The 15096-nt window shown below is 53.4% G+C and overlaps 2 protein-coding genes across 2 annotated transcripts in view; both read right to left on the bottom strand.

Moving 5' to 3' along the window:
• Positions 1-447: 447 nt before the first annotated feature.
• Positions 448-5355, bottom strand: LINGO4 (leucine rich repeat and Ig domain containing 4; the record flags this gene model as incomplete). The annotated part of the gene is made up of 2 exons (XM_080693356.1): positions 5297-5355; positions 448-2242 (listed from the first exon to the last, which is right to left on the bottom strand). Exon 2 carries the CDS (start codon positions 2227-2229, stop codon positions 448-450), a length of 1782 nt encoding a protein of 593 aa, XP_080549482.1. The 5' UTR covers positions 2230-2242; positions 5297-5355.
• Positions 5356-8451: 3096 nt separating this feature from the next.
• The window catches only part of RORC (RAR related orphan receptor C), a gene marked incomplete at both ends in the record, with an annotated part of 42027 nt that continues 35382 nt past the window's right edge, over positions 8452-15096 (bottom strand). The window contains one exon of the mRNA XM_080692960.1: positions 8452-8613. Within this exon, the coding sequence (XP_080549086.1) occupies positions 8452-8613 (162 nt within the window). The remainder of the gene's footprint in view (positions 8614-15096) is intronic.

The raw sequence follows: 15096 nt of genomic DNA, 5'->3' as shown, positions 1-15096 counted from the left end.
CCAGAGCTGGGGAGCAGAAAAGAAAAAGGAGACTGCCCAGGTGAGGACAGACTCCCAGAAGCCAGTGGCACTCCCCAGCCCGCCACAGGCTGTGGCCGGCTGCGGCTGGCAAACGGTATCGGCTATTAAAGGATAGGAGGGTTGGTGAAGGAAGCTCCTGGCTAGACTAGCAGACCCGCGCGTGTGTCTCTTGCTTTGTGTATGTGCAGGCGGGTGGGGCTGACTATGGGGTCTGTGCCTGCCGCTCTCTGGGACCCTCCGAGAGGAGATGGCCAGACTGGAAAAGCCCGGGGCAGTCGCGTCTCTATCAGGAGGCCAGCTGCTGTCACTGTGTGGGTGGTAGGTGTCGGAGGGATGAGTTTCTGGTCCAAGCGGCCTTGGCATCACCTTTCATCCTTTGGGGTGTGAAGTGGACCTGGCTGAGCCCCACCCTTGTGGAAGGAAAGATCAGAAGAGCTTGGCAGTAACCCGGTTACCCCCTGAGTTCTTATCCCCTGAGGGCCGGGGTGCCACAAAGTCAAAGGTCATGTGGTGTTTGACCCGACCTTTGCCCTTGCTCCAGAGGGCGATGAGGCCGAAGCAAAGGGTCACGGAGGTGAGGAAGGGGAGGAAGCCCACTGCCAGCACCATCGCCACCCCCCTGCTGTCCAGAAGGAAAGGCCCTGGGATTCCGGGCATGGTGATGTTGGGGTCAGAGAGAGTACCATTTGGTGGTTCCAGTTGAATGACTTCCAGCCAGGTCCTTAGGGAGTCGTTCCCCGCTACGTTACTGACCACGCAGACATAGGCTCCCCTGTCCCGTAGCTGCACCGAGCGGATCTCCAGTGTCCCGTCCTCCAGCACCCTAACTCTCCCAGCCCTTCCCAGCCAAGCCCCCGGAGGCCGCATCCAGGAGACAGTGGGGGCCGGGTCTCCGTCTCCGGAGCAGGAGAAGACGGCGTGCCGGCCCTCCTCCGCAATCACCCACCGGGGCCCAGACTTTCGGATCAGGGCTGGTTTGCAAGTAAAGTGCCCGGGGGGCAGGATGTCCGAAAACTCCCTCAGGTTCTTCCCTTGGACATGCTGGGGCCCGGCGCAGGCAGGCGGGGACGTGCCAAAGTCCAGATGGCGGCGGAGCCGGAGCAGCCAGAGGAGGCGGCAGTCGCAGGTCAGGGGGTTGCCAGACAGTCTCAGGGTGACCAGTTTATCCGGAGAGGGGAACGCAGTTTCCTCCAGCGTCTCCAGGGAGTTATCTGCCACATCCAGCAGGTGGAAGGCGGTCAAACCATGGAAGGCATGGGCGGCGATGGTGGTGAGGCAGGCCCCGGACAGGCGCAGCTCCTGGAGCCTCACCAGGGGGCTGAGTCTTCGGGCTGGGATGGCGGAGATGGGATTCTGAGACAGATCCAGGACCCTGAGGAAGCTGAGGTGGTTCAGTGCCTGGAAGGGCACCGAGCTCAGGTTGCAACGAGTGATGGCCAAGCTGCTGAGGTTGAGGCCGAGCAGGCTCCCGGGGTCCAGAGCCTCCAGAGCCGGCCAGTGGTGGATCTCCAGATCCTTCAGCTGCCCCAGCCCCCGCAGCGCCCCGGCCGGCAGTCTCTCGATATCCAGTTCCCGGAGTCTCAGGGCTGTGAGTGCCGGGAGCCGGGCGAGGGCGAGTCCAGGCACGGTGCTGAGGTTACAGCGTTCCAGGGTGAGGGTGCTCAGCTTGGCCAGCCCTGCGAAAGCCCCCGGAGCCACAAACACCAGGTGGTTGTCCCCAACCTCCAGCTGCTGCAGGCTGCCTAGGTCACCAAAAGCTCCATCCAGGAAGAGGACGATCTGGTTGAGGCGAAGGTCCAGCAGGGTGAGGGCAGACAGCCCCGAGAAGACCCCGGGCCCCAAGATGCGTAGCCGATTGCCTTGCAGCCTCAGGGTGAGCAGGCTTTGTAGGCCGTGGAAGGCCCCGGGCTCCAGCGTGGACAGCTGATTGTTACTGAGGTCCAGTTCCTGGAGCAGGCCCAGGCGGGAGAGCATCCCCCGCTGAAGCCCCCACAGGCGATTTCCGCTCAGATCCAGGAGCTGTGTATCCAGCGGGAGCCCCCCAGGGATGGCATCCAGTCGCCGGTGGGCGCAGAGCACGGCTCGGGGCTGGGAGGCACAGTCACACGAGGCTGGGCAGCTGCCGCCGCTCCCTCCAGGCAGGAGGAGTAAGAGGAAAAGTGGGCGCCACGGGGGCCAGGCTGGCTTTGGGGCCGCGACCGCATCCATCCCCTCCCGAGTCCTGAAAGAGACGACGACATGGCCCTTTTTGGAAAGCAGCTAGCTTCAGATGGTGGTGACCTTGCACTCGTCTGGCCCTCCTTAGATGGGACAGAAATCGGTCTATCTGTCTTCAAGTAGGCCACGGGACCAGGAAGATTTCTGGTACACGGCACCCCTGGGGCTTCCCAGGGCCGTTCTTCAGGGAATCTCTCCTTTCCTCCCCCTCCCAGCCCTGGATAACAGGCCGTGTACTTCCTATTAGGAGCGCGTGGAACCCTAGTCAACCTGATTTCTGTGGGGAAAGTTTTATGGCAAAGGAACAGCGAGCAGAAGGAAAATAACTCTGAGTGTCCCTGTTGGAGGTTTTTCCAGGTGTCTGTGAGGTCGGGCATAGCTCGGGCCCCTTCTCCCTGATGCCTGCCTTCCCCCAGCCCTGTCCCTGCCCAGTTCCCTCATGTTGGTGTCGGTACCCTTCCTTGCTAAGGTTTCAGGAGAGCTGATTGGAGAGAACTAGCCCCCCAAGCCCGGGACAGCAGGCTCGGCTCTGTCCCAGTCTCCGCCCTCCCCCAAGCCCTGGACCCGAAGATCCAGTCTCCCCACAATGCCCCTGTGGATGACAGTTTCTCTGTGCGTCAGCCATGGCACCGCGTGGGGGTGCAGAGCCAGCTGACAGGGAAGATGGGGGTCCCTCATAAGGGCCCAAAGGTGGCCCCTGCCCCCCTCAGATGGGGACGGGTGAGTGAGGGGCCCTCAGGGCGCCCAGGTTTTGAGTTTTGTTGCTTGGTTTTCACTTCTAGACTTCTCTTATAACCCTCCTTTACGGGGGCTTATTTTTTATTTTTGGTACTGGGGATTGAACCCAGGAGCATTTTACCTCTGAACTACACTCCCAGCTTTATTTAAATTTTTTTTTTTTTTTTTTACTATTTTGAAACAAGGATCTTGCTAAGTCAAACCTTTGATCCTCCTGTCTCAGTCTCCCAGGTACTAAGATTACAGGCATGTGCCACCACACCCAACTTCTTATTTTATTCTTTTCTTTCTTTCTTTCTTTCTTTCTTTCTTTCTTTCTTTCTTTTTTTTTTTTTTTTGCAGTACTGAGGATTGAACCCAGAAGCATTCTACATCCAAGCTATACTCTCAGCCCTATTTTTTATTCTTTACTTTGTAACAGGGTTCCACTAAGTTGCAGAGGGCCTCACTAAGCAGCTGAGGTTGTCTCAGCCTCCCAAGTACTGGGATTTTTTTTTTTTTTTTTTTTCAGTACCGGGAATGGAACCCAGGGGCATTCTATCTCCAGGCTACACCCTCAGCCCTATTTTTTTATTCTTTATGTTGAAACAGGGTCTTATTGAGTTGCAGAGGGCCTCACTAAGTAGCTGAGGCTGGCTGAGAACTGAGATCCTCCTGTCTCGGCCTCCCAAATGCTGGGATGACAAGCGTGCGCCACCATGCCCGGGTACTGGGATTATAAGTGAGCATCTGCACACCTGGCCCACACCGGCTTTCTAAAGGTGTTTTGGATACACATGTGAACCTGAGGGAGAGCTCTCGCCCCCTGTGGCTTGAGCTGCCTGAACAATAGGCAGGATGCGGATTGCGATGGGGGAAAAACACAGATCCAGGAGGAGAGACAGCATCTGGCCAGATGCTGGGGCGGTGGGAAGGGAGCCCTTGGCTGGCACAGCAGGCGCTGGGCAAACCAAGTGGGTTTCTGGGTCCCAGGGGCCTGGGCAATATCAGGAAGATGATACTGAAGGGCGCCCGAGGTGAGAGAGGAGAAGGGGTCTCTCGGGCGGGGGTCCTTCAGCCCACCCTGTTCAGCGTGACAGGGACCCCAAGGAGGGGGAGCACTGGAGTCCACGATGGATGCTAACGTGATGGGAGCTGGCCAGCGGACACTCTGGGCTTCTCCCTGGCTGCAGGCCCCATCCCTCAGGGCTTCCGTCTCCCGGGGTCCTACGGGGCTCACTTTCGGCTCCACGCCCCATGTGGAACTCAGGAGGGGGGTATCAGAGACGGCTTTACCTTCCTCTTGACTCTCCACCCTCTGACACGGTTCTGGGGGCTGTGCGGAGTCACTTCAAGGACTAAAGAAAAGAAGCAAGTTGGGTCCCCAGCACTGGGCGGGTGGGGGCAGGGAGCAGCGAGGGGCAGGGAACCCTTCCAGGCTCGGGAGTAAGAAAAGCCCCGGGCAGTAAGAAAAGCCCCGGGGCAGAAGCTACCCCGGCTCCTCTAGCCCCTCGCCCAACCTCACGGGTCTCTGTGGCGAGCTAGGAGTTCTCCCGGGAAAGGAACGCCAGCCTCCCGCGCGGTCCCTGTTTTGGGAAGTCCACCTGACAGCTAGCTCTTCCTCAGGGCCCCTGCGGTTCCTGCTCATTCCTTTTGCCCTGTGTTCAGCAAAAGTGCAGTGATGCATGGAAGCCAGCTTCCTTTCCTCCCTCCCTCTCCTTCCAGCCTCCTCTGCATCCTCTGACTTGCTGACCTGACCTGACCTGCCGGGCCTGGGTCTGCGGGGGACCCTGCCACCCTGCCCCCGGGCCACCGACCTCTTTTATTTACAAGGTAGCTCATTTCAAACGGGCCTAGCTCCGCGCGGCACAGGACTGTTTTCCAGCCACTTTCCTGGACGAGAGAGGGGCCAGGCCACTTCTTTCTCGCCTTCAGTGGGGTGGGGTCGGGGCACCCCCTCCCAAGGATAGGGAGCGCTCTTGGTGCCTCTTAAGCGGCAGTCCAGAGCCGCGTGTGCACACAAATGTCCTCCTTAAATGCATCTGACTGGGGCAGGCGTGGAGATGGGGCCCCTGGGGCGGGGGATTTCTGAAAGCCGGAGGGGGGGCTTTTAGATGTGGAGGGAGCACTAGGGAGGAGGGAGTCTCCTTGGACTCCCCTCCCCGGGGGTACCTGAGACCTTTCAGTTTCCCACCCCGGGGGCACCTGGGACCTTTTAGTCTCCCCGTGGGAGTCCTGGGGGGGCCAGGAGGCATGGTGCCCCTCACAGGGACACGGGTCAGGCTGGGTCTCTGAGGAAAAGGGCAGCTGTGGCTTCGGGACAGGGGGCGGGGGCACTTACCGGAGAAGCCAGAGGGTAGCATCAGGTTGGGGACCGCATCTGTCCAGGGCTGGGGACCCGTCCCATTGAGCAAGCTGCCCCTGGGGCCACGGCACCCCCCTTCCCGCCCGTGTGCCTCACTCCCGCTCCGGGCTGCCCACCCGCCCCGCCGTGGCCGTCGCCGCTGCCACCGCTACTGCTGCTACTGCTGTGGTCCTGGCTGCCAAGACCAAGACTGAGGGAGAAAAAAGCGCCAGGAAGCATTTCTCCTGGCTTTTTTTCCCTTTCTCTCTCTCTCTCTCTCTCTCTCTCTCTCTCTCTCTCTCTCTCTCTCTCTCTCTCTCTCTCTCTCTCTCTTTTTAAATCAGGCAAGAATGAGTCTGCAGCAACCCCGTTGGTGCAAAATATATAAATAAAGGCAGCCAGGGAAGTCTGCAGCAAGCAGCGGTGGCTGCGGTGGCAGTGCTCTGGGACAGCAGTGGAGGAGGGAGGGGTCTGCAACAGAGGCAGCCCGGAGGCGGGGAAGGGGCTCTCTGACACCCTGAATTTCTCTGGGGGAATTTAGGGTGCTCTAGGGTTGACCGCCTTTCAGAGAATTGTCTTTTGGTCCCCCTCCCCCTAAAAAATGTGGGGGCAATTCTGCACAGCCTTTAAATCTAACCGGCCCCAGGGGCCTCACTGGTGGGGAAGTTCTCAATTCACCTGTCCCTGGTGGAATCTAGCTTGAGGCTCACCTGCGGTGACTGGCTCAGGAGTCTTGGCCGGACTACTCAGCCTGGGGAGACTCTGATGGGCTAGCCAGGATTTTGCCATCTGTTTTTGTGGTGCTGGGAATTGAACCTAGGGCTGCTCTATCACTGAGCTACCCTCTCAGTCATTTATATATTTTATTTTGAAACAGGGTCTCACTAAGTTACTGCGTGCCAGCCTCGAACCCGCAATCTTCCTGTCTCAGCCTCCTGTGTACTGGGATTACAGATGTGTGCTATTGTGCCCAGCTTTTTTTTTTTTCGGGTTTGGGGATGGAACCCAGGGGCATTCAACCTCCGAGCTACACCCCCTGCCCTATATTTTATTCTTTTTTTGTGGTACTGGGGGTCAAACTCAGAGACTCTTCTACCTCTGGGCTATACTCCCAGACCTATTTTATATTTTATTTGGAAACAGGCTCTCACTGAGTTGCTGAGAACCTCACTCAGTAGCTGAGGCTGGCTTAGAACCTTTATGATCCTCCTGTCTCCGCCTCCCAAGCACTGGGATTACAAACATGCGCCACCACGCCTGGCTCTTATTCTTTATTTTGAAACAGGGTCTCACTAAGTTGCAGAGGGCCTAAGAAGCTGAGGCTGTCCGCAAAACCCTCCCAATCTCATGCTGTCTGCCGTCCCACCAGTGCCACCGCGAGGGAAATCTTGGGGATGGATCGTTGTGGGAGACACAGGTCCCTGCCCCGTTCCAGGCCCCTCTCCGTGCTGGACTCAGTGACACCCGGTCACAGAGCTGTGGGCGATGACATCACCTCTCTCCTAGCTGCAGTACCACTCCAGGCTCTGTCCTCGACCTTCTCCCGGAGCAGGGTCCAGCCTCTCTGCCTCTCTTGGGGCTCTTGAGATAGAAGACCTCTCTGGCACTGGGATGAAGTTTGAGGGACCCCAGGTCTAAGATTGGGGGACTTGGACACCACAGAAATGTTTTGAGGTGAGGCTGGATGGCGCCTCTTCCCTGAGATCACTAGGCTTCTCTGAGCTGTGACCTCGGAGATGAGAGAGGTCGTGTCGCATCAAATGTGTCTACAGAACCGCACAGCTGCAGATTTAGTTTGATTGACTGTGTCTCTCTCACCTGCGTGTGAATGTGTATCTCTGATTAGATTTCTGCTAATTCCCAAAGTCTGTTTTTCTCCTTTGGTACTAGAAATCAAGCCCAGGGGTGTTCTACCTCCGAACTTAACCCTCAGTCCTTTTTATTTTTTATATTTAATTTGAAACATGATGCTGAGGCTGGCCTTGAACCTGTGATCCTCCTGTCTTCACCTCCCAAGTACTGGTATTACAGTTGTGTGCCACCTGGCTGGGCCTAAAGTCTGCTTTTTTTTTTTTTTTTTTTTTTTTGCACTAGGAATAGAACCCAGGGGCATTCTACCTCCAGGCTACTCCCTAGCCCCATTTTTTATTCTTTATTTTGAAACAGGGTCTCACTAAGTTGCAGAGGGCCTAAGTAGCTGAGGCTGTCTGCATACCATAATCCTCCTGTCTCAGCCTCCCAAATGCTGGGATTACAAGCGTGTGCCACCATACCTGGCTCCTAAAGTCTGCTTTTAAAGTATATGTGAAGCTAGGTGGGTGTGGTGGTGCATGCCTGTAACCCCAGTACTTGGGAGGCTGAGACAGGAGGATCATGGGTTCAAGGACAACCTCGGCCACATAGTGAAACTTAGCAAACTTTGGAAGACCCTGTTTCAAAACAAAAATTAAAAAAGGGCTGGGGATATAGCTTGAGCCTCTGGACTCAATCCCCAGTACCACACACCCACAAAAGTGCTCGTGAGAGCCTGTGTTGGAACCACATGTCTGTGATGTCCTTGGTCTCTGTTGCACCCTCTTCCCACAGCCGATCCCATAAGACAATCATCCCCGCCCCAACTCCCATCCAGCCTTATTCTCCATGTATCTATTTTTTTTATAATCCCGTGAAAAGGGAAGAATGCCCAGCAACCTCTCTGCAGAACTGGGAGGAAGGAGGAAGGCAGAAACTAGAAGGATGTAGATTCGTGTTCTATACGGTTCTTCTGGGCTCTGGCGTTCCTTAGTCTCTGAGCTTGATCCACCCCCAGCCAGAGGGGAGAGGAAATGAGGTATGTCAAAGCCTGTTCTGAGCTTCTGACTCCAGAGTCCAGTTCTCTTCATCCAAGGTGCCCCAGTTCCCCCCATTCTGAGGACACCTTGGTCCTCTTAGAGGTCCTTACAGCCCGTCCACCCTGCACCCCGAAACAGGACAAGGCAGAGGCTCCATCTACCCTCTGGCTGTGACCTGCTGCCAGGCGAGCCTGGGGTTAGAGCAGGGAATGGGGGACCCACCCTTTGGAGGGAGGGGCAGGGAAAGGCAGAGGGTGTGCTGGGGTCCAGCAGGCGGGCCAGCAGGCTGAAGCGGGAGGAAAGTCGGCCCTCCTCTCCCGGTCACTTGGACAGCACCTCCGGGGACTCAAGTTCAGTGCTGAAGAGCTCCTTGTAGAGTGGGGGGAAGGCGGCTTGGACCACGATGGGGTACAGGTGCTGGAAGGTGTGCAGCTTCTCCATGTGCTGGCTGCACAGGCTCCGGAGCTTCCCCTTGGGTGGCAGCTGGCGGTGGGGGAGGGGGAGGGACAGTGAGCATGTCAGCAGCGCTCTCCCCACAGCAAAGCTCCCGGGCTGGGGTAACGCGCCTCGCTTTCCCCTCTGCACCCGGCACCTCGGGACCAGCCTAAGCCCATTGGTAGAAGTATGAAGTGTCCAGGGAGGAAGTCAAAGTTGAAGGGAGCCTGGTGTGGTGCCGCACGCTTGTAATCCCATCACTGGGAGGCGGCGGCAGGGTTCAAGACCAGCCTCAGCTACTTAGCAAGGCCCTTCGCAGCTCAGTGAGACCCTGTTTCAAAAAACAGGAAGACTAAAAACTAGGACTGGGGTTGTAGCTCAGAGGCACAATGCCCCTGGGTTCCATCCCCGCTACTGCAAAATAAATAAATAAATAAACAAGACTAAAAAATAGGGCTGAGGGTGTAGCTTGGAGGTAGAATGTTCCTGGGTTTCATACCCAGTGCCGAAAAAAAAAAAAAAAAAAAAAAAACGTTAAGTGGGAGCCCATGACACAAGGCAGGTGAGTACTTTCAGGGCAGCCCCTCCCCCATCACGTCCCTGCTACTCCTAAGAAGGCTTTTTTTCTTTTTTTTTTTTTTTGCGGGTCTGGGGATGTAACCCAGGGGAATTCTACCTCCGAGCTACACCTCCAGCCCTATTTATTTTTTATTATTTTATTTTATTTTATTTGGGGGGGGGTATTGGGGTGGAACCCAGAGGCTTTCTACCTCCGGGCTACACTTCCAGACCTATTTTATACTTTATTTGGAAACAGGGTCTCACTAAGTTGCTGAGAGCCTCACTAAGCAGCTGAGGCTGGCTTCGAACCTGTGCGATCCTCCTGTCTCAGCCTCCCAAGAGCTAGAATTACAAGCGTGCGCCACCACGCCCGGCTCTTTACTCTTTTATTTTGAAACAGGGTCTCACTGAGTGCAAAGGGCCTCACTAAGTAGCTGAGGTTGGCCAGGAACCATGATCCTCCTCTGTCCCAGCTTCCCAAATGCTGGGATTACAAGTGTGCACCACCACACTCGGCTGGAACGCTTTTCTAATTCTTTGCTTGTCTAATTGTGTGTGTGTGTGTGTGTGTGTGTGTGTGTGTGTGTGTGTGTTTAGGGATTGAATCCAGGGGCATTCTACCTCTGAGCTATCTATCCTCAGACCTTTTTATTTCTTATTTGGAAACAGGGTCTCACTAACTTGCTAGAGGCTAATTTGTGGAGGCAAGCCTTGAACCTGCGAGATCCTCTCAGCCTACCAGGTACTGGGATTAGAGAAGTACACCAGTGGGCCCGGCTTGCATGGCTGATTCTTTCCTTCAAGTGCCACCTCCTCCAGGAATGTCCCCTGGCTGGGTTAAACCCCCTACCTTTGGGCTTTCCTCTGGGTAGCACTTACCTCGTTGTAAGTAAAGGATCCAGCTGGTCTGCCTGCCCCCGCTACATTAAAGTACCTTAGGAAGGTCTGCCTGACTCTCTGCACTGACGTATCTGTCCTAATGCTGGGCTGGCAGCACGGACTGTGTACCTGAGTTAAACAAACCTTCTAAGCCAGTACCCTACGCCGCAGGTGATGAAACAACCCTGGCTGCCCTCCACCAAGGGGAGACAAAAGAGGCCAGAAGCCCCCGAGGAGACAGGCAGGGGGACCTTAGGGAGAAAGGCAGAAAGGCCTTCACCTCCTGCATGACCGAGGGAGACTTAAAAACACCTGTCTCAGCCGGGCGTGGTGGCGCATGCTTGTAATCCCCGCGCTTGGGAGGCAGAGACAGGAGGATCGCGCAGGTTCGAAGCCAGCCGCGCACGCTGGCTTAGGAGACCCTGTTTCCAAATAAAAAAATGTAAAAATAGGTCTGGGAGTGTAGCCCAGAGGTAGAAGGGCTTCCAGGAACCCCAGTACCACAAAAAACAACAACAACAAAAAAAAACCAAAAAACACCTGTCTCAGCCGGGCGTGGTGGCGCACGCTTGTAATCCCAGCATTCGGGAGGCTGAGACAGGAGGATCGCGGTTCGCGGACAGCCTCAGCTACTTAGTGAGGCCCTCGGCAACTCAGTGAGACCCTGTTTTAAAATAAAGAATAAAAAATAGGGCTGGGGTGTAGCTTGGAGATAGAATACCCCTGGGTTCCATCCTCAGCATCACAAAAGAAAAGTAAAGAAAAGAAAAGAAAATCTCTACTTGTATTAAATTTCTATGTTAGTGAGGGAATTGGAAAATAAATACAATTATGTGCCATAGAGCAGCATTTTTTTTTTTTTTTTTTTTTTTTTGGTGGTACTGGGGTTCCTGGAAGCCCTTCTACCTCCGGGCTATGCTCCCAGACCTACATTTTTTTTATATTTTTATTTGGAAACAGGGTCTCTTAAACCAGTGTGGCTGGCTTCGAACCTGCGCAATCCTCCTGTCTCCACCTCCCAAGCGCGGGGATTACAAACGTGTGCCACCACGCCCGGCTTTATATATATAGCAGCGTTTTGAGACATTAAGAACCACACATACTACAGTGGGCCCATAAAATTATACTGTGTAGCCGGGTGTGGTGGCACACGCTTGTAATCCCAGCATTCGGGAGGCTGAGACCAGAGGATCACAGTTCACAGACAGCCTCAGCTACTTAGTGAGGCCCTCCGCAACTCAGTGAGATCCTGTTTCAAAATAAAGAATAAAAATCAGGGCAGGGGGTGTAGCTCAGAGGTCAAATGCCCCTAGGTTCCATTCCCAGACTGGCAAAAAAAAAAAAAAAAAAAAATACACACACACACACATATATACTGTGTAGTGACGTCGTAAGTATGCTCTATGACGTCACACAATGAAACTGCCTATGGATATGTTTCTCAGGATATATTCCTGTTGCTAAGCAACATGTGATTGTGTATATATATTTTTTATATATATATAATGTGTTGGACAAACTATTTGAAGGAAACCAAATCAGATGGGGTGGCACATGCCTATAATCCTAGTACAGGAAAACTCGGGTTCAAGGCCAGCCTCAGCAACTTAGCAAGACCTTCTCTGTTTCCAAATAAGGATTCAAAGGGGAGCCGGGTGTGGAGGCGCACGCTTGTAATCCCAGCATTTGGGAGGCTGAGACAGGAGGATCTGGGTTCGCGGACAGCCTCAGCTACTTAGTGAGGCCCTCTGCAACTCAGTGAGACCCTGTTTCAAAATAAAGAATAAAAAAAAATAGGGCTAGAGGTGTAGCTCAGAGGTAGAATACCCCGGGGTTCAATCCCTAGTACTGCAAAAAAAAAAAAAAAAAAAAAAAAGAATTAAAAGGGGGTAGGGTGCCGGGCGTGGTGGCGCACGCTTTGATCCCGGCGCTTGGGAGGCAAAGTCAGGAGGATCGATCACGCAGGTTCGAAGCCAGCCTGGCTGGCTTAAGAGACCCTGTTTCCAAATAAAACTATAAAATAGGTCTGGGAGTGTAGCCCGGAGGTAGAAGGGTTTCCAGGAACCCCAGTATCACATAATAATAATAATAATAATAATAATAATAATAATAATAGGGGGTAGGGGTGTAACGCAGAGTAGATCACCCATGGATTCAATCCCCCAGGGCAAAAGGAAGGGAGGACAGAAGGAAGGAAGGAAGGAAGGGAGGGAGAGAGGGAGGGAGGGAGGGATAGAAAGGAAGACAGACTGAAGCAGGGTCAAGGACCTGGATCAGAGGGCTTTTTATGTAGAGTAACTGGTTAGGGAAAAACCTCTCCTGAGTGAAGGGGTGGGTGGGATAGGCCATTTGGAAGGCTGGGGAAGACCCCTCCAGGTGAGCCTGAGATGCAAGTGGGCTGGACGTGCTCAGGGAAAATCACACCCTGAGCCGGTGGCCATGACACACTCTGGTTTGGATTTCAGCGTGACAGGCAGGCACAGGGAGATGGAGGGAAGAAGAGGACATGGTGGAACTGCCTCCCGAGAAGGGGCCCCGTGGGTGTGGAGTGGGGGGCGCAGGCAGGGCGGGGCCAGCCAGGAGAGCTGGGGTGACGGTGGGGAAGACGGTGTGTTTGCAAAGTAGATCCAACCAGATTTGCTTTCCAATGGCTCTCACTCTTTCTAATCTACCCTGTGGGAGATTAAAATTCATGTTCTTTAGGGCAGAAACTGTTTTAACTCGTTTCTCTATCCCCGACACCCAGCAACCACCTGGCGGGTGGCAGGGGCCTGCGAAGGGTAACAGAAGCGGTAAATGGCCTAAATTACAGCTCCAATGATAGCGATGATAGCGTTCCTTTAGGGCTGCGGGCTTCCTGTCGCTCCGAAACAATGTCTTGAAGGTTCTCCCTGATTTTCTTCTGACTTAATTTCCAGGCTTACCTTCTGTGACTCCGTCTGCCTCATCAGTGTATCCAAGCTCCTGACCTTATACCTTGGTCAACAGGTACCGTAAGCTACTCTCCACAGATGCGCTATTTTGCCTCCAATGATGATGATGATTGCAGTATTGGGGATGGAACCAGGGGCATTCTACCTCCGAGCTACACCCCCAGCCCTATTTTTTGTTCTTTATTTTGAAACAGGGTCTCACTAAGTTGCAAAGGACCTCATTAAGTAGCTGAGGCTGTCCACGAACCTGGATCCTCTGGTCTCAGCCTCCTGAATGCTGGGATTACAAGCGTGCGCCACCACGCTGGGCTCCTATTTTTTTTTTTTTTTTGGTGGTACTGGGGTTCCTGGAAGCCCTTCTACCTCTGGGCTACACTCCCTATTTTTTTTTTTTTTTTTTTTTTTTGGTGGTACTGGGGTTCCTGGAAGCCCTTCTACCTCTGGGCTACACTCCCAGACCTATTTTACATTTTTATTTGGAAACAGGGTCTCCTAAGCCTGCACACATGGCTGGCTTCAAACCTACGCGATCCTCCTGTCTCTGTCTCCCAAGTGCGGGGATTACAAGCGTGCGCCTCCACACCCGGCTCCTATTTTATTTTGAAACAGGGTCTTGCTAAGGAGTGACAGCCTCACTAAATGCTGAGGCTGGCTTTGAACCTGTGATTCTCCTGTCTCAGCCTCCCAAGTACTGAATTACAGGTGTGCGCCCATGCTCACTACCTCCTTGGCTGGGCTCATTCTGTTCCCTGAGCCTGGACTGCCTGACCCACACTCATGGATGTCTATTAAAGCATTACTTGCCTTGTTTGAATGCCACCTTCTCGAGCCGGCGTGGTGGCGCGCGCTTGTAATCCTGGGCTTGGGAGGCTGAGACGGGAGGATCGCACAGGTTCAAAGCCAGCCTCAGCAACTTAGTGAGACTCTGTTTCCAAATAAAATATAAGATAGGGATGGGAGTATAGCCCGGAGGTAGGAAGCCTGTGGGTTCCACCCCTAGTACCACCAAAAAAATTAACAATAATAAAAATAATAATAGTAATAATCATAAATGCCACCTTCTCTGGGAAGCATTTATGATCTACTCTTTTTTTTGGGGGGGTACTGGGGATGGAACCCAGGGGCATTCTACCTCTGAGCTACACCCCCAGCCCTACTTTTATTCTTTATTTTGAAACTGGGTCTCACTGAGTTGCAAAGGGCCTAAGTAGCTGAGGCTGTCCATGAACCCAGATCCTCCTGTTTCAGCCTCCTGAATGCTGCGATTATAAGTGTGTGCCATCACGCCTGGCATCTACTCTTCTTATCCTCATTTTTTTCTTTTTCTTTTTGGTCCTGGGGATTGAACCCAGGGGCATTCTACCTCTGAACTATAATCTCAGTCCTATTTTACTTTTATTTTGAAACAGGGTGTCGCTAGGTTGTTAAGAGTCTCACTACTTGCTGAGGGCGTCCTTGAGCCTATGATTCTCCTGTCTCAGCTTCCCAAGTACTGGGATCACAGGCGTGTGCCACCATACCCGGCAGGGACAGTTTTTCTTTCTTTCTTTATTTTTTTTGGGGGGTACTGGGGATTAAACTCAGGGGTAATTTACCTCTGAACTGTACCCTAGCCCTTTTAATTTTTTATCTTGAAACACAGTCTTGCTAAGTTGCTGAAGCTGGCCTCGAACCTGTGATCCTCCTGTCTCAGCCTCCCAGGTACTGCAATTATAGACATATACCACCATGTCTGGCTATATAGATTTGGTTTTTTTTTTGTTTTTGTTTTTGTTTTTGTTTTTGTTTTTGTTTTGGTGGTACCGGGGTTCCTGGAAGCCCTTCTACCTCTGGGCTACACTTCCAGACCTATTTTATACTTTTATGTGGAAAGAGGATCTCTTAAGCCAGCACGGCTGGCTTCAAACCTGCACAATCCTCCTGTCTCCACCTCCCAAGCGCGGGGATTACAAGGATGTGCCACCACACCGTGCCTACATGGACATTTTAACACCTATCCTATTGTCTGGGTTGCCACAAGAATGAGAGAACGTATTAGTGAAAGCACTTTGATAATTGTATTGTTATATCCCAAATCCCATCCTCCTCTATCTTAATTAGAAGGTCACGTTACATTAAAGCTTCTTGGACCCGGGCGTGGTGGCGCACGCTTGTAATC

The sequence above is a fragment of the Muscardinus avellanarius genome (assembly GCF_963383645.1).
Source record: "Muscardinus avellanarius genome assembly, chromosome: 3".
Lineage (NCBI taxonomy): Eukaryota > Metazoa > Chordata > Mammalia > Rodentia > Gliridae > Muscardinus > Muscardinus avellanarius.
Note: the sequence above shows the minus strand (reverse complement) of the source record. Positions and strands in the feature narration are given on the sequence as shown.